Source organism: Sciurus vulgaris (genome assembly GCF_902686455.1).
Source record: "Sciurus vulgaris genome assembly, chromosome: X".
NCBI lineage: Eukaryota > Metazoa > Chordata > Mammalia > Rodentia > Sciuridae > Sciurus > Sciurus vulgaris.
This window is the reverse complement of record NC_136471.1, coordinates 81,564,162-81,591,565: the sequence shown is the minus strand read 5'-3', so window position 1 is coordinate 81,591,565 and position 27,404 is coordinate 81,564,162. Positions and strand designations below refer to the sequence as shown.

Below are 27,404 nucleotides of genomic sequence, written 5' to 3'. Positions count from 1 at the left end.
GGTATAACACAGCAGTAGAGCACTTTCCTATCAAATCCTGGTGCAATCAAAAAAATATGCTAATATGGCAACTTTTATGTTATGTATGCTTTACCCACAATTAAAAACTATTAAACATACCCTGTTTCCTGCTGCCAACAGAAGGACTGAAAATGAAAAGGCTATTTTATGAACTGAAAAGAACATAAAAAGACAGTAGGCCCATCTCAGCTATGCACTTGGGACCTGAAAAGGGAAGAATGCAACTATGTATGTCTTTGCATGTGGACATATTTATTTTATTGTCCAATATTAATCTTTTAGAGCATTTCTTCATTTATATCAGCTTCAGAAGCATTCTGAAGGGAGTCCAGATGTCAGACTAGAAATCAGCATCAGCCTTCCTGGGTCCCATTCTCACCTTGGCCAAGGCTCCCCACCATCACAAAATGCTGCTACAGTGATGCAAAGCCAGGCAGGAAGCAAAGGGGGAGAAAAGAGAAACAAGCCAAACAGTGTGCCAGTAAATGTGAAATTATTCCTCTCCAACTTGTTCAGGCCTAGTATATAATAGACCCTGTTTATGTATTTCTTCTGGGGTTTCTAAATTACTTCTGTAACAACTGGGGCATAGTAAGAAGTTCAAAAAGAGGCCAGCTTTCTAGAGACAGAGGATGTCTGTCTATTCTGTGAGAGGAGTTCTACACACATCCCCATTAATGTACATTAGCCCTGCTATGTGGCTTTGTCTATCAGGAAAACCAACTGTGAGTTAATCAATGTCAAGTCCCTGGGGAATGTAGGCAGCTTTAAGGATTCAGGGCTCTAGGAGACATACCCTCTACATACACACCCACATGTTACTGTTAACTGCGCCTTTATTCCAAACCAACACCATCTGCCTATAAAATCCACACATGACCACCTATCCTTCCCCATACTCCAATCCAGGCCCCTTTGTTCAACCTCAGCTCTAACAAAAAAAGGGGGTTCTCCCTCTTTGTTGCAATTTCAACAATTAAGAAATTTCCAGATAAAACACTACTTTGAATTGCCATATGGTACTTCCCTTGCATTTTTAATCCATCCTCGAGTTTAGGTAGATGCAAATAACCAGCTGGGAAGGGGGAAGGAAGTCTCTGTACAGTATGCTGGACAATATTCATGAGGTAAGAGGAAAGATAGCCTGGAAAGGGAATGATTTGTGGCAAAAACCAACATAGGCCACCCAGTACTCCCCTTTTTAAAATGTTTTTTCATTGTGCATGGACACAATAACTTTATTTATTTTTATGTGGTGCTAAAGATCGAACCCAGGGCCTCACACATGCTAGGCAAGCATTCTACCACTGAGCCACAAATCCAGCCCGCCCATCACTCTTTTTTTCTTCTTCTTCTTCTTTTTTTTTTTTTTTTTTTTTTTGGTTCTGAGAATTGAACCCAGGGGCACTCCCTCTACCACTGAATTACATCCCCAGATCCACGCTTTTTCTTTCTTTTTTTAAGACAGGATCTCACTAAGTTGCACAGGCTGGCCTCAAACTTGTGACCCTCCTGCCTCAGTCTCCCATACAGCTCCCATCATGCCCAGCACTCTTATTAAGCCTTAGATGAACCGCTTGGCTGTTCTGTGTCTCAGTTTATCTTCTATAAAATACAGTCTCCAGAGACCCTGTACCTAATGGAAGAAAAATTAGGTCCAAATCTTCATCATGTTCACTTAGGGCCAGACTTCCTTAACATGACTCCTGAAGCACAAGAAATAAAAGCAGGAAACAATAACTGGGATAATTCAAACTAAAAAGCTTTCTCTCAGCAAAGGAAACTACCAGTAATGTGAAGAGAGAGCCTACAGAGTGGGAGAAAATCTTTGCCAAGCATACTTCAGATAGAGCACTAATCTCCAGAATCTATAAAGAACTCAAAAAACTCTACACCAAGAATACAAATAACCCAATCAACAAATAGGCTAAGGAAATGAATAGACACTTCACAGAAGAAGATGTACAAGCAATCAACAGATATATGAAAAAATGTTCAACATCTCTAGTAATAAGAGAAATGCAAATCAAAACTACCCTAAGATTCCATCTCACCCCAATTAGAATGGCGATTATCAAGAATTCAAGCAACAATAGGTGTTGGCGAGGATGTGGGGGAAAAGGTACGCTCATACATTGCTAGTGGGGTTGCAAATTAGTGCAGCCACTCTGGAAAGCAGTATGGAGATTCCTTAGAAAACTTGGAATGGACCCACCATTTGACCCAGCTATCCCACTCCTTGGCCTATACCCAAAGGACTCAAAATCAGCATACTACAGTGACTCAGCTACATCAATGTTTATAGCAGCTCAATTTACAATAACTACATTGTGGAACCAACATAGATGTCCTTCAATTGATGAATAGATAAAGAAACTGTGGTATATATACACAATGGAATACTACTCAGCCATAAAGAAGAATAAAATTATGGCATTTGCAGGTAAATGGATGAAGTTGCAGAATATCATGCTAAATGAAATAAGTCAATCCCAAAACACCAAAGACTGAATGATTTCGCTGATAAGTGGATGATGATACATCATGAGGGGGGAAGGTAAGGGAAGAATGGAAGAAGGATGGATTGTGTAGAGGGAAATGAGGGGTGGGGAGGGGGCGGGGGAAGGAAAGATAATATAATGAGACAAATATCATTATCCTATATACATGTATGATTACGCAAATGGTATGACTCTACTTCATGTACAACCAGAGAAACAATAGTTGTACCCCATTTGTGTACAATGAATCAAAATTAAAAATAATCAAAAATTTAAAAATAAATAAATAAATAAAACAGCATCTTATTATTCATTCAAATAAAATACTTAGAGTATACTAAGTGCCAGGCACTACATTAGGCACTTTGGCCAGACCTAAAGACTGTTCCCTTTCTCAGTACCAGTAGAACCACAATAATGATATAACATCACACTCAAGGACTCTACAGATAACATTGCTAACCTTTATTAAGTAGTAATTAAAGAAAGAAAAAGAACATACCAGAGAAACCAAAACACCTTCTTTGTAAGTGTGGTGGCTTTTATATGCTACCCCAGAAGGCTCTTTGATCAGTTCCTACTTTACTATCACAGGAGTATCCACAGGGCTGTATTACAGGACAAATTATGCACTCAAGTTCCTTTTCTTGTTTCTTTGTCAAATGTATTATTTTTTTGTACAGGGGATTAAATTTAGGGGCACTTGACCACTGAGTCACATCCACATCCCCAGCCTTTTTGTGTATTTTATTTAGAGAGAGGGTCTCACTGATTTGCTCAGCAACTTGGTAAATTGACAAGGCTGGCTTTGAACTCGTTATCCTCCCGTCTCAGCCTCCCAAGCTGCTGGGATTACAGGCATGCACCACTATGCCCAGCCTCAAATGTATTCTTGAACTCTCAAGGAATAATCCAGATCTAATTCCTACTAAGTTGTGAAAAACTACAACTGACTTTTATTTATGGCACAAGCATTTCTATAAATACATTTTTCAATATACTTAAACAGTAAAGAGTAATATTCACTGAGAGCATATTATTTTCAAGTAAGTCATTTAATTTAAACACAAAATGATCAAGGTTAGTATTGTTGTCTCCATTTGTAGTTGAAAACACTACACTGAGACTTTAAGAAGCTCAGAGCTTGCCAAATGCCACCAGGCGAGTCAACAGCAGACTGAGAATGTGGACAGGTCTGTGCCTCCAAAACTAATGCTCGTTCCCACCACACAGGGCCATCATGAAAACCTGGCAGTACCATTCCTTGCTGATGAGCTCAATTTCCTAGATAGAGAATATGCTGAAACTTAAGCTTAGAAATCTATCTTGAACCAAGACTATGTCTTTAACTACTTTACTCCTAAATGTCCTTTAGGTACATAAATTTTTTTTTTTAAATAGAAAACTTAATTAAAGCCCTAGGGCCCAAGGGTGATCATTTCTCCTAACAAACTTGTTCCTAGTATTCCCAGAAGGGCAGAATTTAATGATGGAAAACATCTACAAGGCAACAACTTAATTCCATTTCTTCTCCAGCTCTCGTCTATCTTGGCTGATTTAGGTGGCTGGAAAACAGAGGGCTTGTCTCCTTGACCTCCCAGAACCCCTTCTAACACTATAATTCCGATTCTCTTTTCCTTACTTACATAGGAAAACCTCTGATTATTTTGCAAAGCCAGGTTTTAGAGGCCAGATTGCTCCATTTTAGTAAAGGTACTAGAAATAAGATTGCATCTCCCAATTGCCATGCTTTAAAAATCCCTATCAAATCATACCAAAATAATCATACTGAAATAACAAAAGCATACCAATCAATCACAAGGAATAAACAAAATTCAGAAAAGCTGAAAGGTGCTCCTGTTCATAACATTTCTTTTCTTTAGACCTCAGTGAAATATTATCTGACCAGTTGGAGAAAGCCTGATTGGGCAATATGCCCTGTGGTGACTTCTGAGGTTCCTGTCCTGTCGCCTTTGCTTCTTGGTACATTACATCATTGTTAACTATAAAGGGAACTGCCGCCTGGCCCCCTTAATGAACCGGAAGTTCCAAACTTGTCAAAGAGAGAAAAGGGCTCCCACTACCTATGACAAATAACAGAAACCTTGGTTCTCTCTGCCAGCAGAGATATAGAATGCTTATATATTACCTAACTATACAACACACCTCTTAAGGTTAAATATACCAGTTTCACATTCAATGTCAACAAAACATATACAAACAATTCAGGGGTTTGGTAAAAGTTCCCAATGAAAGACAGGTTCATGACTAAATAATCGAAGATAAATAACCAAAAAGAATGAACTGTTCGTGCGCTAGAAAATCATTGTTTCTAATTGGGCACTGGGGAAAGCAAAACCCCTGGATGATAGTTTCTTGGGATCCGCACTGAGATTGCATCAGGTCCTGGACTCAAAACTAGGAATATATCATTGATGATGCATGTTTTGGTCACTCAAACAGGAAAACACCTAGTAGCACCATCTGGATACTAGGTCTTCACATTGTATAAGGAAGTAGGTCATTTCCAAAACCACTTCCTTGCATACCCGTCCACACAAACCCACCTAGAGTTGGATGCAAACAAGAAAGTCTAAGGAACAGTCAAGGAAACCTTTGCCCTGCCCTGCCCAACAACAGCCAACTAATGTTGCACAGCCTATTTTAGTCTCTGGGTGCTATTCTGTCTCTGTTGCAATGACTCAACTATACCATTTTATTGCAAAAGCAGCTGTAGTCAATATAAAAGAAATTAGGTGTGGTTATATGCCAATAATTTTTTTTTTACAAAACCAGGTATTATTTACAACAACAGGTGTTGGACATAATTTAGTCACTGGCCATAGCATGCTGACCCCTGCTTTAGTGCAAACAAAAGTAAGGAACCCCTTTGAGAAATCATACTATTCATTAACCCCTATTCTTTCTACCTGGGAACTATTCATTAACCCCTATTCTTTCTACCTGGGAACTCTGGGAGGAGCAGAAAGTGAAGGTGCAAGGCTAGGAAGTTTCCCTCAGTTAATTAACCTCAAGGACAAAAGCTACAAAACACTTCAAAGTTAATGATGGGTAGCCATTCAACTTACTTCTCCTTGTCATCAATAGAAAATAAAAATTTCCATGGGTTCAAAGGCAAGACCAGGGATACATTTCTGTGGTGTGCCAATAGGAAGAGTTATGATTTTTGTTTTGTTTTGCTTTGTTATTAAACATTATGTTTTAGAGAAAAGGCAGTATATATATTATATATTATATATATTATATACATATATTATATATAAATATATATATACATATATGTGTGTGTGTATATATATGTGTGTTTATATATATATATATACATATATATACATATATATGTGTATATATATATATAAAACAAAATTTTTATTTGGTCACAAAAATGAAATTTGCTCATTTTTGGCAAAATGGATGGAAATGAAGGACATTTATTAAGTAAAATAAACATAAAGATAAAGATTGCATATTGTCTCTCACATGTGAAAGCTAAAAAAAAATATCTCGGAGCTGAAGAGAGTAGAATAGTGATTACTGGAGGCTGGGAGGGAGCTGGGAGTGAGGAGAGAAGGCAGTTGAATAGCAGGTACCAAAACATCATTCTAGTGTTCTACAACACAATAGGATGATATAGTTCACAATAACTTACTATATGCTTTATGAAAAACTGGAAGAGAGGAGCTCAAGGACTCCAAACATGAAGAAATGGTAAGAGGTAGAAATGCTAATAACTCTGATTTGATCAGTACACGTTGTATACGTGTATGGAAATATCACACTGTACCCCACAAATATATATATTACCATAATTAAAAAGGCATTTATTAATAGTCATGCTATTAACTCCTTCTGATTCAGAAACTCAAAAAGTATCCCATGAAAAGCATTGAGGCCACAATTCACCTGCAGTTTCAGAATAGCCAGAAGCTACTGGAGGGCCACACTTCAGGAAAATCAATCCCCAAGGGAACTGTTATTCCCTTAAAGGTGATTCCACTACCAAAAAACAAAACAAAACAAAACAAAACAAAAAAAAACAGAAGACCTGACAAGCAAGTACCACCTTGTCCAGAGGGCAATTCAATGCATCCAATAGCCAGATCTTGCTGGACTAATTAGACTTGACCCAACAGCAGCAATAACTTTGGTACAATGCCAAACATGGGAGCTGGGGTTGTAGCTCAGCGGTAGAATACCTGCCTAGCACATGTGAGGCACTGGGTTCAATCCTTAGCGCCACATAAAAATAAATAAATAAGTTGGGCAAGGTGGTACATGCCTGTCATCTCAGTGGCTCTGGAGGCTGAGGCAGGAGGATCTCAAGTTCAAAGCTAGCCTCAGCAACTCAGTGAGACCCTGTCTCTAAATAAAATACAAAATAGTGCTGGGGATGTGGCTCAGTGGTTGAAAGCCCCTGGTTTCAAACCCCAGTACCAAATGATGATAATAATAATAATAACAACAATAACAACAACAATAATAAAATTAATTAAAGGTATTGTGTCCATCTACAACTAATAAATCTTTTTAAATAATGCCAGACATGGGCTGATGCAAAACTGTCTGCTACAACAGAAATATCTGTAATGGGCTCCACTCAAAAAAATAAAAAGGCCTATTATCACCATTCTGCCAGTGGTACAGAATTTGATTAAAGGCACATGGGTAAGAGGAAGGCAAAAGGAATGGTCCTAAATGTCACTATGGCTTATCTATATTTATGAGCCCCTTTGAATGGGGGCTGTCTACTATGTGGCATAAGAGGACCCAAAAGAATTAAAATCACTATTTGAAGTGCTGCAGATGAATTGTCAAAGCAGGACAATTGGCTAGGGGGAAAATATAAAATCAAGGCACAGTAAAGTAAGGCCTTTGAGAGGGCTTCCTCATGTTGCGGAGGGAAAAGGAGCTGTCAGCCAGCAACAGACAACTCTGAAGAGGGTGCATGATAGGGATTTACAGAGACTGAGTCGCATAAAGAAATAGTGTTTGGCAGACAGGCTCAAGGAACAGGAGAAGGCTAAGTGCAAAGCCAGGCCAGAATTGGGGTGCACAGCAGGGAGAATCATGTCATAACAATGGCAAGGAACAATGCAGGACAACCCAGAGACACAGACTTCCCAAACCCTCTGTGCAAGGCATAATTACTGACCCCCTTCTGCAGTACATCATGATATAGTAGAAAATAGTAGGAACCAGATGATTTAGGTTTGGAACACAATTTGCCACACACGAGCTGAGTAACTTTGAGGAAATGATTTAACTTCTGTGAATTTCAATTTCCTCATCTATAAAACATAGGGACCATTACCTGCCCTTTGTTACTTCACTGTATAACAAACATAACAAACTAATAATACCCTGCCAGATTGCTCATAGGGTTGTGAGATTAAGTTGAGATGATCAGTCAAACTGTTTAATGAACTTAAAAATACTAAGTGCTGGGCAGGGTAGCACATGCCTGTAATCCCAGCTGCTTGGGAGGCTGAGGCAGGAGGATTGTGAGTTCAAAGCTAGCCTCAGCAACTTAGTGAGGCGCTAAGCAACTTAGCAAGATCCTGTCTCAAAATAAAAGGGGTAGACTTGGGATGTGGCTCAGTGGTTAAGCCCTGAGTTCAACCCTAAGTAGTATTAATATTTTGCAGTGCTGGGGATTGAACCCACCCATGACATTGCACATACTAGGTAAGTGCCTTATAATTTAAGCTACACTACCAGCCCCCATGTCATTATTTTATGGATTGCTATCTGTGGTATAAATATAAACACAATTCAATCTAAGGATGAAACTGTTTTCAAGCAATATGTATATTAGCCCTCAAACTTAACATTCACAGATAGTGGAAAGAATATTCAAAAAATCTCTTCTTTTAAAGGCAGAGAGAGAGATTTATTTAGGAAAGTAAATACATATTCAAGGGAAAATATGGGCAATCTAAAGGGAGAGACATGCCTTTAGGGTAAAGCAGGGAATACACATTCATGGGAGAATGTGGGCATCTCCAGAAAAATCTTAATACTTAAGCTCTGCTACTGACTAGAGGTAATAAAGTTCTCCAAGTCTCAGTTTCCTCATCTCTGAAACTGAAGTAATAACATTTTCCTTCTCAGATTAAGTTACAGAATGTTCAAGTGCCTGTACATTATAAAGTGCTTGGCAAATGATAGGGTTTTATTTTTTTTGTTTTGTTTTGTACTAGGAATTAAACACAGGGCTGTTTTACCACTGAGCTACACCCCAGTCCTTTCTATTTTTTTTATTTTGAGACAGGGCCTTGCTAAGCTTCTGAGGCCAACTTTGACCTTGCAGTCCTCCTGCCTCAGCCTCCCAAGTCGCTGCGATTATAGGTGTGCACCACTGTGCCCAGTGGCAAGTGATAGTTTAACCCATATCTACATCAATATCTATATCTAGGATATCAGTCAGCCTGAATGAGATCATATACACACATCCTAGACTTCTTTGTCCCCAGAATAAACATCATCATTCCTAAAACCCCACTTGATTCTTATTAAAAATTATCTCCTCATTCATAATTGAATTGCCTACATTCCACAGAATGGAGATGGTCAATTATCAAAAGTGTGTCTCTTGCTCTTCTGTCTCATCAAGATCCTACTAGGCAAAGGCCAAGCAGAAAAAATAGAGTAAGGAACTTCAGACTCCCTGAACCTTCCCTTACTCTACTCCTGAAGGTCCATTAAAATGGTTGGGTGCATTCAGATCAACACAGGAGGTGCACTCTTGGCAAAAGGCACTGAAGAGAAAATGACACACTTCTTTCACAAGGTGAAATCAATTGTGGGGAAAAAAATCCACAGGCTCAGCAAAGAGAGGTTGGTGAAGATAAGAGCTGTTTTTCGGAGGCACAGTGACACTACACAGAGCCCAGGAATATAACCAGTTACTGACTTCAGAACTGAGACTATGGTTAACTGATTCTGTGACCTTGGAGAAGAACTCAGTTTCCTCACACTAAAATAAGAAAGACTTAAATGAATTGTTTTCTCTTAACAGGCCCTTCAACTGTATGAATCCATTTCTGGCAAGACACTGCCCATTAGTCAAAAAGAAAAGGAAGCTGGGCATGGTGGCACACACCTGTAGTTTCTGCTACTTAGGAATCAGAGGCAGGAGGATCACTTGTGCTCAGGAGTTCTGGGTCAGGCTGGGCAACATAGTGAGACCCCTCCATCTCAAAAGGAAAAAAGCAAAGCAAAGGAAATGGTTAAACAGCAACTGTTCATCATAAGGGAAAAGCAAACAATGCCAAGAAATCCCAGCTTTCTCTCCCTTCCATTCCATTCTCCTAGCACAGCTCTATGATCCCTATCTGAGCTGCTCTCCAATTAGCACACTGGCCCCCTTTGCTTTCCATTTAGTAACATTACACAATGCTCATCCCACTAAACCCTGAAATGCTAGGCATGCACTTTAGAAGGCAAACCTCTCCAGATCACTATGTTTAAGAACAAGAGAAATTCAGCATGGTGACAATGTAGGTAAGGACATTCTCTTTAAGATTCCCCTGTTGTTTTTGTACATTCTGCTCTAAACAAAAGTTGTAAGGGGCAGTTATAAAACACCTCCATGGCTTGTTACCCACCCTACCCCCAACTAATGAATTCGGGATGGATGAATTTTAGGATTAGTCTCCAGCTGTCAACTGCCACATGCATAATACATATTTTTCCAATCACAGGGTAAGGATTTTCCACGACAGCCTGGCTCTGGAAAGAGAGCTGGAAGCTGAAGTGTGGCCCTTCTGCTTCTGGGAAGTTCTTAATGAAAACCATTTGCAAAAACTGCCTTGATGTTCCTAATATGGTGCTGTAGTGCTGGGCCCACTGCTTGCCACTTGTGAGAAATTCCATGCTGCCTTAGGATAAAAATACTATGGGAGGTGGAATTTGTCACCCGTTAGTAATGCCACACATTTCCCAATATATACTACTCACTACATGAAAAGCAGCTGTTTGCCATAAGAGGTCGACAGATGAGCAGAGAAGAGGGGAGGCCCCTAGAACTGCCCAACCAGCTGGTGTAGACTCTCATGGCAGGAAACAAAGAGGGCAGGGTGTCACACCACCAAGATATATTGCCAGTCTTTTATGACAAAGGCAAGAAAACACAATCAGATACTAATTAAATTGGGGCTAGATTGCTCAACAGGGAAAACAGCTGATCTCAGCCAGGATGGGAGCAAAGAATGAAAGGGAACCTTCCACTAATATAATGTTTCACTGCCAAGTGGGTAATTTCAAACAAAAGCACCACCATCCCCAATAAAGAGCATATAGACAGTCTAAATACAAGGTACCTGCTTCACAGTACAATGCAGAAAGAACCTGGAATGGGAGGCCAGGAAATCTCATTCTAATCCCGATTTGGATTCTAACTCTAGGACCCTAGAGGAGTATTTCTCTCTTGGCTTTCTTTGCGTTGAATATAAACCCAATGGAGCAGATATAAACTTTTCTGAACAACCTTCCAGGTCCGATGTAGATCTAAGCACCTCTCTTTCTCTAATCACAATATAGCTTTTTTGACATAGCTCTGAGATATTACCATAAAATTCATTCAAAATGTACAATTAATTGGGTTTTAGTAAACTCACAGAGTTATGCAACCGTCATCACAATGTAATCTTAGAAAATATTCATGACAACAAAAAAGAAAGTCCTTACTCACAAGCAGTCACAATATATTCTGGACATTCTAGCCCTAGGTAACAACTAACCCAATACTCTAATAGATTTGCTTTTCTGGACATTTCATATGAAAGGAATCAAACAATATGTAGTCTTTAAGATTTTTTTTCACTTAGTACAAGGTTTTCCAAGCTCATCTATGTTGTACCATGTATCAGTTCTCCATTACCTTTCATTGCCAAATACTATTCAATGGTATAGATATACCATATTTATTTATCCATTTTTCAGTTGATGGGCCTTTAGGTTGTTTCCACCTTTTAGCCATTATAAATAATTCTGTGATGAAAATCCACCAAGAATTTTTGTGTAGACATGTATCTTTATTTCCCTTGGCTACACACAGTGAGGAGTAGATTGCTGGACCTCAGCGAAACTGTACATTTAACCATTTTAATGAACTACTAAACTTTTCTCCAAAGTGGTTGCACCGTATTACATTCACAGAAGCAATATGAGGGCTCCAAATTCCTCACATCCTCTCCAACAAGTGTTGGTCTTTTATTCATCCTAATGGGAGGGGTGTGGTATCTTATTGTGGTTTTGATTTGTATTTCCCTAAGGACTAATAATGTTGAGAATCTTTTCACATCATTATTGGTCATATGTATATCTTCTTTAGAAAATAGCTATTCAAAAACTTTTCCCATTTTTAATTGAATTATGATTATTTTGTTAAATTGTAAGCATTCTCTATATATTCTACATGTTGTCTCGTGCCAAATATGTGGTTTTTTAAATATTTTCTCTCTTTGTGGGAATATTCTAGACAGGGAAACTGGGATACATTTTCATTCTGGATGATACCATTTCTATCACAAAATGTTTTAATTTACAGAACTCCAATTTACCTTTTTTACTTTTTATCATTTATGTTTCTAGTATCTCATTTAAGAAACCATTGTCTAATCCAAGATCAAAAGGTTTTAAATCATTACTTTCTTTCAAGGATTTTATAGTTTTAATCTTTTACAATTAGGGATCAGATCCACTTTCAGTTAATTTTCATATGGTTTAAGGTAAGGGTCCAGCTAGATTCTTTTGCATGTAGATATCCAGTTGACCCAGCTCCATTCATTGAAAAAGGTTAATTCTCCCATTGAATTACTTTGGCACCCTTGTTGAAAATCAATTGACCAGAAATGTAAAGATTTACTTCTGGATTCTGAATTCTATTCCATTAATCTCCATGTCAATCTTTATGCCAATACTATACTTTCTTCATTAATGTAGCCTCATAATAGGTTTTGAAATTGAGAGGTTAGGCCTCCATTCCTTTCCAAGACTGTTTGGCTGATCTGAGTCCTATCATTTCCATATGAATGTCAAGAGTTCCTTATCAATTTCTACCACAATGCTAGCTGGGATTTCACTAGGAATAATGATGAATCTGTACATCAATTTGGGAACTATTTGCCATTATACTATTAAATGTTCCAATCCATAACTATGGTATGTCTTTCTCGTTATTAAATCTTTAATCCTTTTCAATGATTCTTTCAAGTTTATTTGTAAATATTTCATTCTTTTTGATATTTTAAATAGATTTTTCTTCATTTAAATTTGGAATATTCATAAAGAGTGTAGAGAAATGCAACTGAGCCAGGCATGGTGGCACATACCAGCAGATTGGGAGGCTAAGGCAAGAGGATTGCCAAGTTCAAGGCCAGCCTCAGCAACTTAGCCAGGTCCTAAGCAACTTAGACAGACCCTGTCTCAACATAAAAAAATGAAAAAAGGGCAGGGATATAGCTCAGTGGTAAAGTGTCCCTGGGTTCAATCCCCACTACTGAGAGAGAGAGAGAGAGAGAGAATGAATTGATTTTTGTATACTGATCTTGCATCCTACAACCCTGCTGAACTTATTACATTGAATAGATTTTAATTAATTCTTCAGGATTTTCTATATACAAAATCACATCATGCATAAATAGAGATAGCTTTACTACTTTCTATCCAATCTGAATGTCTTTTATTTCTTGTATTTTTCTTTCTTTTCTTCCTAACTGCCCCGTCTAGTAAGTCCAATACAATGGTGAATAGAAATATCAGGATCAGACTGGCACAGTGGCACATGCCTGTAATCCCAACAGGAGGCTGAGACAGGAGAATCATGAGTTCAAAGCCAGCCTCAGCAACTTAAGATCCTGAGCAACTTGGGAAGACCCAATCTCAAAATAAATTTTATATATACATATGGGCTAGGAATGTGGCTCAGTGGAGTGTCCTTGAGTTCAATCCCTGGCACCAAAAAAAAAAAAAAAAAAAAGAAATATCAGAATCTGACCTCATTGCCTTATCCCTGATCCAGAGCAAATTCATTATGTGTTCCCACTAAGTACAATGTTATCTGTAGGTTTGTCATAGATGCACTTTATCAGTTTGAGAAAGCTTCCTTTTATACCTAATTTGTTGAGATTTTTTTTAACATAGTAAGGTGATGAAGTTTTAAAAATATTTTATCATCCTCTGAGTTGACTGAATGGGGTTTCTCCTTATTTTAATCATCTTGTATGTTAGCTTTTCAGCACTGTGACAAAACACCTCATGAAAATCAACTAAAAGGAGGAAAGGTCTTTTGGGCTCATGATTTTGGGGTTTTAGTTCATGGTCAGCTGGATTTGCTTTCAGGTCTGTGGCAAGGCAGAAACATGGCAGAAGGGTTTGGGGGAGGAAAAAAACTCACCTCATGGAAGTAAGGAAGCAGAGAAAGAGAGAGAAAGGGACCAGGGATAAATATACTCCCCACAGGGCAACCCCCAAAGTCCCACTCCCTTCAACTGGGTCCCACCTCCTACAGTGTCCATCACCTCCAAATAGTTGAGTTAAATTATGAATCCATCAATGGATTAGCCCATTGATATTGTCAAGAGTCCTAATGATTCAATCAATTCCTAAAAGCCTCACCTCTGAGCACTACAGCTTTGGGAACCAAAACCTCAATACATGAGCCTTGGGGGACGTTCCAGATCCAAATGCAAAGATATATTTAATATCTTTGTATTCCACTGATGATAGCATGTAATTCTTTTATATGTTGCTAGATTTGGTTTGCTATATAGTCTTAAGGATTTTTGCATCAATATTCTAAAGGGAACTCAGTCTAAAATTTTCTTGTGGTGTCACTGTCTAGGGAATGCTGGTATTAGAGAATGTATTAGGAACAGTTCTAATTTCTGCAAGAGTTTGTGAAAGACTGACATTTTTTCTTTAAATGTTTGAAACAATTCAACAGTGAAGATATATAAGCATGAACTTTCCTTTATGGCTAGTATTTTGATTAATAACTCAATCCCTTATCTTATTACAGATGTATCCTTCTGGGGTCAATTTCAGGAATTTGTGTCTTCCTAAAGATGCACCTATTTCCTTTAAGTTATATAATTCATGGAATACAGTTATTCACATATTGCCTTATACTCTTCTTTTTGTAAGATTGGTAGTAGAGTCCCCCTCCTTCATTCCTAACTTTATTACATTGCAACATTTCTTTTGTTCTAATGCAAATATATAAAACAATAAATTTCCCCCGAAGTACTGCTTTTGTTGCACTCCACAAGTTTTGGCATGTTGTTTCATTTTTATTCATTTAAAAGTATTTTCTAATTGCATTTGGGATTTCTTCTTTGACCCCCCATTTATTTAGATGTGTGATATTAATTTCTGCATATTCGTTCATTTCCTAAATATCTTTCTATTATTGATTTGTAATTTTGTCCCACTGTGATTACAGTGTCTTACCTAGGAGACAATATAAACAGATAATTAGGAAAGAGAACTAAATATAAATTCTGAAGTTGAAGAATAAAATCACTGAAAAGAAAACACCACAAAGGATGCTCAACAGCAGATTTAAGTTAGCAAAAAAAATCATAGAACTTGAAATATGTCAACTGTGATTATCCAGTGTGAGCAAAAGAAAGAAAAAAAATGAAGAAAAAAGCCCAGAGATTGTGGGACACCATCAGGTGTGCTAATTTATGCATAATGTGAGTTACAGAAGGAGAAGAAAGAGGCAGAAAGACTGAAGAAATGTTACTAGGTGCATTTATATTTATTCAAGTATACTTTGTGGCCTAGCAAACATGTCTGAATAATATAGGTTAACTGATATTATCCAGTCCAAGGAAAAGAATAAAAAATATGGAGAAATAAGTTCTATATGTACTTGTGAATGTTCCACATGCACTTGAGAATGTTCCATGTGTACCTGAGAAGAATATGGATTATGCTGTTGATATAGTACCCTACAGAGGTCCATTATGTTTAATTTTTATAGTGTTGTTCAAGCAATCTATTTCCTTGTTGACCTCTGTTTTATCCATTATTAAAAATGAAGTGCTGAAGTCTCCAACTATTTTTGCTAGATTATCTTTTCCTCCCTTCCACTGTTTTATTTCATGTATTTTGGGGGCTCTGTTACTAGGTGCATTTATATTTATTTTGTTATATCTCCCTGATAGATTGACTACTTTAAAATTATAAAATGTATTGCTTTGTTTTCATTGTTTTGTTTTGTTTCTGGTAATGGGAATTGAATCCAAGGGCAGTTTACCATGGAGCTACATCCCTAGCCCTTTTTATTTTTGAGACAGGGTTGTACTAAGTTGCTTAGGGTCCTACTAAATTTCAGAGAGTGGCCTGACTCAGCCACCTGAGTTTCATTGTATTTCATGAAATATTGTCTTAAAATCTATTTTCTGATATACATATAGCCTTTCGAATTCTTGTTTAGTTTTCTGTGTATATTTTTCTATTCTTTTACTTTCAAGTTCCTTGTGTCTTTCAATCCAAAGCATATCTCTTAAAAATAGAATATATTTTAATAAACTCATCCATCTTTAATCGATATATTCATTTTGCCAATCTATAGTTTTGTTACAGTGTATAACTATTCACATTTAATATACTTAATGATCAGACAGGATTTATGCCTATCACTTCTTTGTTTTCATGTCATGTCTTTTTCCCCTCTATTTCTCCACATTGTTTTGTTTATTCATTTGTTTTAGAATGTTAGAAAGGAAAACCTGGGTCTCATGCATGTTAGGTAAGTACTCTACCATTGAGTAACATCATTCTTGTGTTTGAGTTACTTTCTAAGATTTGTAGATTAATGTCATACATCAAATTTGGGGAGATTTTTGCCATTATTTCTTCATATATTATGCATATATTAGTACACTTGATGGTGTCCCACAATCTCTGGGGCTTTTTTCTTCATTTTTTTTTCTTTCTTTTGCTCACACTGGATAATCACAGTTGCCCTATGTCAAGTTCTATGATTTTTTTTTGCTAACTTAAATCTACTGTTAAGCATCCTTTGTGGTGTTTTCGTTTCAGTGATTTTATTCTTCAACTTCAGAATTTGTATTTAGTTCTCTTTCCTAGTTATCTGTTTATACTGTCTCCTCGGTAAGACACTATTTCCATGTGTTCCTTTAAGTATTTAGACAAGGTTTCATTCTGGTCTTTTTATGTTTTTTTGAACATATAAGCTCATTTAAAATTTTATTTTTATCTAAACTCTAAACTTTAGACCCCATCACAGTTTTTATTGACATTTTTCCTTTATACAGGTCATACTATCCTATCTGGTTACATGTCTGTTTTTTTGTGGTTGTTGTTGTTGAAAATTGGACATTTCAGACAATATAACGTGGTGGTACTGGAAATCAGATCCTGCCCCCAAAGGTTTTATTGCTATTGCTTTTGTTCTTGTTATTGTTCTTTGCTTGACATCTTTCTTGGACTAATTCTGTAATATCTGTATTTCTTGTGGTATTCAGGCACCAAAGTCCTAGCATGGTTAGCTTAGTGGTCCCCTCATGATTACCAGAGATCTTCTTAAATACTGGAACCACCAGCTAGCTATTAAATATATCTTCCATCTTTTGCTAAGGGGTTCTATGTGCATGTTGGGGTATGCTTCAACCCTCAGACATGTAAATTACAATTCTCCCTCAAATTTAACTCTAAGTGGGAAATTGTGGCTGTCTCAGGTCCTTTGGGGTCACATGGACAATCCTGAGCATACGTGTGGCCTTCTAGATCCCCAAGAATGTTACAACTTTAAAATCCCCTTAGCATCTCATTTCCCAGTTATTTATTTCATGTTTTGGCCAGGCTCTTATTTGCCCTGTATGGTATCATCTCAACTGTGATTTTAAACACCCTGGAGTTAGGGTTTTCCCACAAAGCTAACCCTTTGTCAACAGAAGTAATGAGAAGTCCTATAAAGGAGGCTCTTCTAATCATCTTCTAAATAAATCAAATTTTGACAAGGCTCTGAGTATGGGAATTTTTGTGGGGCTATAAACTTAATCATTCCCCCCACATGCTGCAATGCTGCTGATTTTCAGAGCCACCATAGTTAAGAAGTTGCTGATTCTCCTCAAAACTAAGGAGAAGGGAACAGGAAACAAGGAAAGCTAAATTGTCACTACCCTGCTAGCATAGAGATTCAGCAGTTTTTCTTCAATAAACAATCTTAGATTGTTGCAAGCCTTTGGTAAATTTCCAGAGCTCTGGAAATGTTGGTTTTGACAACTTTTGCCAGAGTCGTTTTGCTTTTATGGGTGAGTGGATCTGCAGAGTTTTCCAGGTCACATTCTCTTCAGGTACACTCTTAAAGAAATCTTTGAGTGACTGAGAATATGCCTATAGTGGAACTCACTCTTAACGGTGCATAAGTTGAAAGAATTGCTGTGGTAAAAATTTTTTTAAATGATAGACAAAATGTTGACAACTGCTGCCTCTAGAGTGGAGAAATGAGGAATGGGGGCATAGAAGGAAGGAAAAAGTTGGCCCTTTTGTAGCTTTTTAATTTTTTTTCATTGTAGATAGACACAATGACTTTATTTTATTTATTTATTCATTCATTTATTTATTTATATTTATGTGGTGCTGAGGATCAAATCCAGTGCCTCACACATGCTAGGCAAGCCACAACCCCAGACCCCATTTGTAGCTTTTGAATGTTGTGCCATGTTCATGTTACCACTCAAAAACATTTTAATATACTTATAAAAGAGTGAATAAGTATGTGCTTTAAATTTCCCCTAAAGATTCCATGAGATATACTATATCCTGTCTGCTTCTGAGAAACTACCCATTCACTTAAAGTGTCTTACTCATTACCAAGGCAATGAACTATCAAAGTGGTAAAACAGGTGTCTCTGACTTAGGAACTCTTCCTCCTAATGTTACCCTTCTTTCCAATAGACACCTTCATAACCATAATCTAGCTCCTTTATTTCACCCCACATATCTCTACTTCATAACATATGATAGAATATATTTTGCACCCTGAACTTCCTCTTCATAGCTACTCTCAAAACCGTAATTATTTAAACAGATAATTAGATATTTAATATACATTAAGAGGGCAGAGCCTCTAGCAGCCTCATTCACTACTATATCTCCAAATTGCCTTTATATTGTAGGCAAGTCTGGTAAAGCTTTATGAGGGCCCTCTAACCCACTAGAAAAAAAATCAGCTTGAGATTTCCAGGATACTCCCCTGGAAAGAAGCATATCTTTCCAGATCCTCAGGGGCTTTTAGGAAATGTCTGTAGTAACTGATTAGAGAAACAGATGCCAGATTAAACAAAAGATTTTGGCTATGCTTTAAAAAAACATAAGGCTATAAAAAATGAAGTTGAAAAGTAATTTTCCTTCATTACTCTTAAGTCTGATTGGAAAATATTTCTTAATGGGCGAGTCTAAAATCTTCCATACCCTACCCCAACACCATCCTCAACCCCTAGAAAGAACTATTTCTTATAAATGGTCTCACTGAAAGGCTTTTTCACTCTAGTTCCCCCAGTACCCCAGTCAGCTACTTCAGAATTTAAGTCTTCACATCCATTAACAGCAATACTGAACAATATACCACCCATTCATCAGAGTTACACAGGAGGTATAAAATAACTCCATGTGCTCAAAGGCACTGATTAAAATCACTGGGATAATTACGGGATATATCCTGAGTGACAATGTATATTACATCACCAACTCCTCCCTATACATATGACATTTCACCCACCCTAAGGGAAGCAAAAGTTTTGGATCCCTACCCCATAGAGCTATTCAGGGCAAATCTGAAGGACATCTGGTTGACACCTCCTAAGAAGTGTTTAACAAGTGGCCACTCAAATAGGCCAGCATGATTCAAATCATCTACTCATGCTGGATATTTCAGTTAGATTGTCCCTTTGCCTAGTCTCCGAGAGTAAAGAGAAAGTGGTTCTGAAGAATCAATTCAGGATGTTCAACTATTTGAGTAAGGTGGTGGTAACCAGAAAACATAGAATGATATAATCAGAATCCTCAAGATCATCAACCAAGCACCTAAGTTTATAAATGGGAAAAATAAGGCTCACGAAATCAAAGACTTACTCAAAGTCATGCAAGTAGTTAGTGGCAAAGTTAGAACCAACCCATCTTCACAGGAGAGCACTCACTCAACAGGTAGGTGCCCAGGTGTCAAACAAGAGCTAAAAAAAGCACTCAAAAAGGTGACCTTAACACAAATATCTAAAACTCTTGTGTTTAAAAGTATAGAAAGAAAGTGCCTTTCTTTTAAAAACTTAAGATTGTATTATTAAAGCTATACAAACCACATTTCTGTTTCATCAACTTTATGTGCATTTTTTAGTATGGAAGGCATTTTTGGGATTCTTTTAAAGAATAAAAAAAGGGCTGGGGATGTGGCTCAGTGGTTAAGTGCCCATGGATTCAATCTCTGGTATGTATGTATGTATGTATGTATGTATGTATGTATGTATGTATAAATAAATAAATAAATAAATAAATAAAAACATAAGTTTTAATTAGTCCAAGAGAGCCTAGGTATGTATGGTTATGTATGTATATGTATGGGTTTAGCAATACAATTTTTTCTGACATCTGTTTTATATATACACACATATATACACAAAGCATGTTAGGTTTTGAAAATTTGTTTTTAAATTATTTGAATTTTTGTTTAACTAAAGACTGTCATGCGTACTAAAATAATATGAAAATTTATGTAAGCATAAAAATAGGATCCCATAATGCTCATTCCTTTCTGAAATCATTAAACCACAGTATACAATGCAAAAAAAAAAAAATAGTACATCATGGGATATTAAAACTGAAAGTGAGTTATATTAAGCCCCTTCCCCCATCTCCATCTTATAAAGCCACAGACCCCACAGCCTCAGTGAAATGAGTTACCAAAGCCACAGATCACATTAATAGCAGAAACAGGACTACAGCCAACTAACCAGATGCCACATCCAGGGTTTTTTGCCATTATGCCACTATTCCACCTCTGCTAATCTGCAAGTGGTATCCAGTACTCAGAGAAATCTCTATCTGAAAATTGTCATTCTCCATTTTTCCTAGCCCATTAGATTCTAAGGTAAAACTAGAAATCATGTAGCTCAAAGGTTGCAATCCAGTTGAATCTAGCCTATGAAAACTGTTTTATTCAGCTAAAACTAAGAATGTGAAGGGCTTTTGAATAGGGTGAGATGGCTATATTTTACCGTAATAACTCCATCTCTATTAACCCACTTCCAGCAACTTCATACTTTTGGTTTCTTCTTGACCTCTGATAGCACTTGAGCCTGGTATCCTTGAATCCAGAGTAGGTATAATTAGGAACACACCAAAATAAAATTAATTAATGGAAAATGTGAGATATAGCATTATGTTCTACCAATATCTACATTCACTACCTTATGAGTAAAAATCCATTTATATCTTCTAGGTTAACTAGTTATACCAGAGATCTGCAAATTACAGCTGGTGAGGCAATCCTTCAACCTGCTATTTTTGTATGTTCCCCTCCCCCAGCTGAACTGAGAATGATTTTCATATTTAAATGGTTGGAAAAAAATCAAATGTCATATGAAAAGTATGTGAAATTCATATCTTGATGTCAATTAATAAAGCTTTATTAGAATATGCTCATCTTACCTACTTATTCTATATGGCTGCTTTCTCACAACAAAGGCAGAGTTGAGTAATTTCCAGAGACTGCATGGTACACAAAGCCTATAGTATATACTACATATTTCTATGTAGAAAAGGTTTGCTGGACATGTGATTTATGTATATTTTTTTAAAAAATGCAAGCTTCCAAATTAATTGCTAAAAAGTCACAAATATTTGTGTGAGATTACTAATACCTTATAAAGAATGCTCAGATGACTCTTCCTAAAATACAGCTCAAACTATACCTGTCCTACCAAATATCTTCTTTTAGCAATCCCTAAGGAATGGGAGCACAGCTCATTGGTAGAGGACTTGCCCAGCATGTGGGAGGCTCTGGGTTCCATCTGCAGCACCACAAAAAATAAAAGAAAAAGAAAGAAAAGTATCCCCTGCCTAAAAAGTCCGAAACTCTTAACAGATCTTGTATTGTCTTACCTCACCCTTCCATTTCAACTCCATTTCCCTAACCTTTCTTCTTGCAGCCTATATACCACATGATCTGAATCATCTGTCATCCCTTTACACTGTGTCATCCATACTACATGAAATATTCTGTCCTCAATACAGTGTCATGTTATATAATAAGCAGGTTCTTTAGAGTCAAGATTAGGTTTTAATTCAGATTCTACCCTTATTAGTTCAGGAAATTAAATCCTCTGAACTTCAGTCTTATCATCTATACAATGTGAAGAATAATCATTACTCTAACCAGTGGCAGAGTGCTTCCCTAACATGTGTGAGGCCCTGGGCTCAATCCCAGGACCATAAAATAATAACAATATTATTACTTATCTCATAAAACTGTTACAAGATGAACGCCTGGCATATCGGAGCAGCTAAAAAAGTGATAAGTGTTATTAATTCTGCCCAAATCCTATGCTACCTCCTCCTTTGTTTTTCCCCTGTCCTCCCACTGGGAAATGAGCTCTCCCTGTGTCACATACCATTATGCCAACCTATCCCTCTCTCAGACCTTGGGCTGTATCTACCACCTTATATAAGAGTAATGCCTTCTTGAGGACAGAATTCATCTGTGACTCACTCTGTGTGTCTCACAATCCTCTGAACAATGACTTCAACATAGTATGTGCATAAGTATTTACTGAATGTATGGTATGTGTTTGCTGGACTATATATAACGTGCATTAGCTGTCTCATATTGCCCAGGGATAAGGAAGGGGTCACATCATTTGTTCTATATAATGACTAGCTTCAGTGCTTGGTAAATATTCAAATCACATCAAGGACTAAAACTGCCATCATAAAAACAAGGGCAAACAGAAAAGTGGGCAATATAGTCACCTTTCAGAATGATGGTGTCTTTCTTTCCCACTAATTTAAGTTATAATCATCTTGTGCTCCAAAAATTAGAAACAGAGCACATTTAAAGGAGAAGGGTGAAATTAACTACTTCCCCAAAGGAGTCAGGTGAATATCATTCATAACATGAATTACCTCAGAGCACAGAGCAAAATAAATCTAAATATTTAAACAGTACCTACATTTAATGAATTAATCATCACACAGAGTTGTGACTAGAGCCTTATCTAAAGTTCTATACAAAACAAGGATAAAGTATAGAAATCAAGTTTCATCTGCATTAACAACTTTCTTAAAAAGCTGCTAATGACTTTTGCAACAGTACATCACATCTCATTGGTTCCTAGAAACACCAGCTATTTGAACTGATGGTCAAATTAATTAGTTAAATAAAAAGGTATCGTTCTCCTGCCTTTTAATGCCAAACTCCTGATGCCAAGATGGATCCATGCAGAGGAATACAAAACTTACTGCTGAGATGTGACAATGTAGAGAGTGACACTTCCAATAAGAGAACAGCAAAAATAAGTCTCTGCTTTAAACTACTTCTGCTTAATGCATGTCTCTGAATCTACTGAAAATTACACATTCACCAACAGATTTATCAGCAACCTGAGGATGTATTATCAACAGTGTACATGGTTTAGCCATTTGATTTACAAAGCACTTTTAGAATCCATTAATTCAGCTGAGCCTTGCAAAAACCCTGTGAGGTAGATATAATTACCATCATTATTTTTTGAGATGAGGTCTCACAATGTTTCTCAGGCTGGCCTCAAATTCTCCATCCTCCTGCCTCAGCCTCCCAAGTAACTTGGATTATAGGCATGCACTACTGTGCCCAGTTCACTACCACTTTTAATTTTAAATGTACAAATATATGGGGTGCAGTATCATAATATGATAAATGTATAGTGTCTAATAACCAAATCACAATACTTAACATTTCCCTCTCCCCAGACATCAAAAAAATTAATTATTCCCATTTTACAGATGAAATAAGTGATTTGTGTCAAATCCCAAGATAGGGAAGTCAAGATTGTAACCTCGGTCTTCTAACTCCAATTCTAGTGTTCTTTTACCATTTTTTCTCCCTACAAAGCAAAAACACACCTTTGTTTTTCATCCACCCTATCTACTCTCAGAAAATCACCCAGCCGGCACAGTGTGAGGAAACAGAGTAAGAGTATAAACATTAATGTGGTCAAGATGGTGGGAAACATCCATCTTTGCCTCTCACTACTCAAGCAATTCTAATCCATGTAACTTAAAGAAATGGAGCTGGGTTTTAACTCCTACCCATTCTATTTTTGGCTTTCTATGTATATTCCAAAACAAAACCACCACAAATATCAAAAAGCCCTTTAGCCTAGAATATCTTTTGATCTTCTGACCATGTGCAAAGGTTTGGGCCTGCATAACTGTTGACTCTTACTCTTCAGTTTTACAAAAGAAGGACAGACCAGGATGGTGGCACATGCATGAAATTCCAGCTGCTCAGGAAGCTGAGGCAGGAGGCTCTCAATTTGGGGTCCAGCCTGAAACACTTAACAAGATCTTGTCTCAAAATATTTTTAAAAAAGAGATGGGGATGTATATTAGTAGTAGAGTGCCCCTGGATTCAATGCCCAGTACCACAAAAAATTAAATTAAATCAAAAAAAGGAAAGAATTAAAACCACTCTTTTCCTCTAGCTTGAAAAACATTTGCACTTCCCCCAAATGTTTTATGGAACTGCATTTTTTCCTTACAGTTCTTAATCTCTTTGCTATGCCTTAGCTGGTCACTTTTTTAGCACAAACACTTTCAGCTTACCTTCTATTTCACAAAGCTACCCACTTCTTAGGGCTTTTAATGAGATTCATTTGACCATGGATTCCATACCAAGCAGTTTGTTATAAGAAAACAAGCAACAAAACACAAACATTCCCCATTTTCCTTCCAAAGAAATCTCACCTTTCTATTTCTGTGGCACAACCTACATATCCTTAACCTCTCAAAGAACACACCCCAAAGTCTGACTTGTATGTCTGTCTGGAAAGATCAGCATTTCAAATATCCCATCTTTAAGGTGCTACTAGGTGTTTACCCTTGATAAGACAACAATAGATGATTGAACTCAACCGAATGACCTGCAGGAATTTAAATGGTTCATAGATTCTGACCAAAAGTGGAGAGATGACAGATGTGCAGAGAAAACACAAATTCCAAGGGGCAAATCCAAAAGAGCTGCATAAGAAGTACCAGCTGGTAGCAGTTACCATCACACTACAGCTCCAAAGGCTCTCCCCCTCTCTTGCTTGGCTATATCTGCCTTAATCAGGTCCCCACATTGAACACAGACACATTATTTTGGGAATAAATCCACTTGAAACAAAGTTATAAGCATAGAGGGACACATATGCCAGTGACTTTACTTTTTGCAATACTTTTTCAGCCAAGAAGAGAAAAAATTAATTATCACTCCACTCAATCATTACCCTCCATTCTTCTGGGTATATACTTTGGCACAAAGCATTGGTTTGCCTGCACTCTCATTGGGGATGTTTATTATTCTTTCTCTTACTCCAAGCCTCCTGCCAACCAGCAGAAATAAAAACCTCTACACACAGAGGGGGAGGGAAAAAGGGTCCCACAGCCAAGTCCGCGGTCGCCACTGGAAAAGCCAAGCTAGGTGAGGTACCTTTCAGTGTAGAGGCTCCCATTTCTAGCACTGTATTTTATTCCCTGGGGGTTAGACTACTGTGTCAAGGAGTAAGCAGGTCTTTGTTCCAAGCTTAAGCAGACTTCAGTGGCATATGAAGCCAACTAACAATCCTGAGCTTAGACTGACCTTGACCTAGTCCATAGCTCAGTATAATAAAGAAAAAAAACCATCAGGGCAAAGGTGTTTTCTTTAGAAAATAACTTGCCATGGGAATTTTTTTACTGTAGTACTTATCTGTAGTAACCAAAAGTCAGTACAAAATCATTACTCCAGCTGCTGGCCTTAATTCCCAATTCTTTAGGAGCCAATGGTAGCTCCTTGGTCAGCCTGAACGTCACCTGGCACCAGACAAGGGTGGTGAACATGTCTCACAGTACCTTCAGATTATCCTTTCAAACAACCATCTGCCTAAGTAAGGGTAACTGCACAGCAAGAGGGTCTTCAGCACAGCTACAGATCATGTCTTATAAGGTCAAGGCCTCTAAAGGGAAAGGTCGAAAGTTTTGGTTGTATTCACCTCTTTCCACTTCTACTGACCCTACTCTCAAAGGGTGGGAAACCCATTTTCTCAAGCACTTGGAGGAAGTCACCCCAAAGCCTCCCTTTCTTCATTCTGCTGTGAGGAAAGATTGAAAGGCAAGAGCCACCGGCTCAGAGAAACAGCTCATGGTAGCAGCCTTCCACTTACTTCTCATGGCGCTGATAAGCGCGTTGCCGTCTTTGATCACGTCTTTGATGAATTTATTGGTCCTCTCCAGCTCCTGCTCATAACACTTGAGCCTCTCGCGGAAGTCGGGGCTGTCCAAGTAGCAGTCGCTGAACTCCAACGGAGGATGCCCCATGGTTCTGATGATCGAGATTGTGGGGGAGAGGAAAGACACAAAGACCAAGAGCATCAGTGGCACAGTGCGGGGAGCAGAGGGGATGGACTGAACGCTGGATCACCTTAAGAAGGCTCTTAGCCTCCCTCCTTTTGGAGGATAAGTACCTGTTCCAATGAGACTCCTGGGAACCACTGGCTGGTGTGTACGAGGAACACAACGCCCGTCGGTGGTTTCAGGTGACTGGGAAGGCTTACTAATGCAGCTGGATCCTGGCAGGGTGCTGCCTAGTAAGCAGCATACCCGCTTGGCATCGCCTCTCCTTATAGGCAGCAGAAACCGCAGCCCGTCTTGCCTCCGGAGACGGGCCGGATCCTTCCTGAGCACTTGCAAACGTGACACTTCGGCCCGCCCAGGGTGTAGGCGGGGGTGAGCACTGGAGCTGGGAACCGCCTCTCCTCTCTCCTCGCTCCAGAGCTAGCTGAAGATTTCCTTTGCCGAACTCCGCGGGCAACCGGGATTGCACTGTCCCCTCCCCCTTCTTAAAGCCAGCGCCTCCGCCCCGCCCCAGCAAAGCTCGAAATCCTAGCCTGTGCGCTCAGGCTCCCTGTTCAACTGTCTTCCTTGTACCCTAGGGTTTCGTTACCCGGGTCCGGCAGCTGCTGAGAGTTTTTCCTAGTCCAAGGGAGCCGGCTTGCTGTCCTGTAAGGAGCCGGAAGGGTTAAGCCCGGGGGCGGCAATGAAACGCAGCCTTCCTCCTTAGACACCAAAGCGGGAAGCGGAGGCTACAACGCGACGCACAATAGCCGCGGTGGCTCTGCGCTTCCCTACGGAAACTGGGGAGCAGTCAGCGCCCTAGGACTCCAGCTGGAAAGCGTGGTGGCCTGGGAGATGTAGTCTTTCAGTCTGCATGTCTCGTGACTCCTCCCTGCGGTCTCCTCATCACCCAGCCAGGGCGGCCGCTCTCCCTGATCGGCATTCCCAGTCTCTCCCAGACTCCATGGCAGCACCCAGCCCCCAGGGGCAGGTGCCTGGCCCGTGAGAGTGCGTGGAAAGTTTCCGCGTCTGGAGCAAGAGCCCAGGAGGAATGGGTGGTGGGATGCTCTCTCTCACTTCCCATTATTTATCTAAATTGTAAATTCCTTTTCCCTCTCTTTCCAGCCTCCCTCTGACCTACCAAACCAAATTCTTTTTCTCTTTCCTATTTCTCCTGGTTCGAAGCGCTAATTCTCATGGGCCTTTGTAAAGGTCTGTTAGAAGTCCCTAAGAAAGGGAGACCGTAATTAGGAGTTAAATTATCCCTCAATATAACCT

At 38.5% G+C, this 27,404-nt stretch overlaps 1 protein-coding gene across 2 annotated transcripts in view; it reads right to left on the bottom strand.

Moving 5' to 3' along the window:
• OPHN1 (oligophrenin 1) overlaps nt 1–26,954 on the bottom strand; it is a 414,702-nt gene extending 387,748 nt beyond the window's left edge. The window contains exons 1-2 of one of the 2 annotated variants that reach the window (XM_079125058.1): nt 26,258–26,954; nt 25,958–26,115 (exon numbers count right to left, since the gene is read on the bottom strand). In XM_079125058.1, the coding sequence (XP_078981184.1) occupies nt 25,958–26,111 (154 nt within the window). In that variant the 5' untranslated portion in view covers nt 26,112–26,115; nt 26,258–26,954. The remainder of the gene's footprint in view (nt 1–25,957; nt 26,116–26,257) is intronic. The other variant, XM_079125057.1, reaches the window with a different exon arrangement.
• Nucleotides 26,955–27,404: the final 450 nt, after the last annotated feature.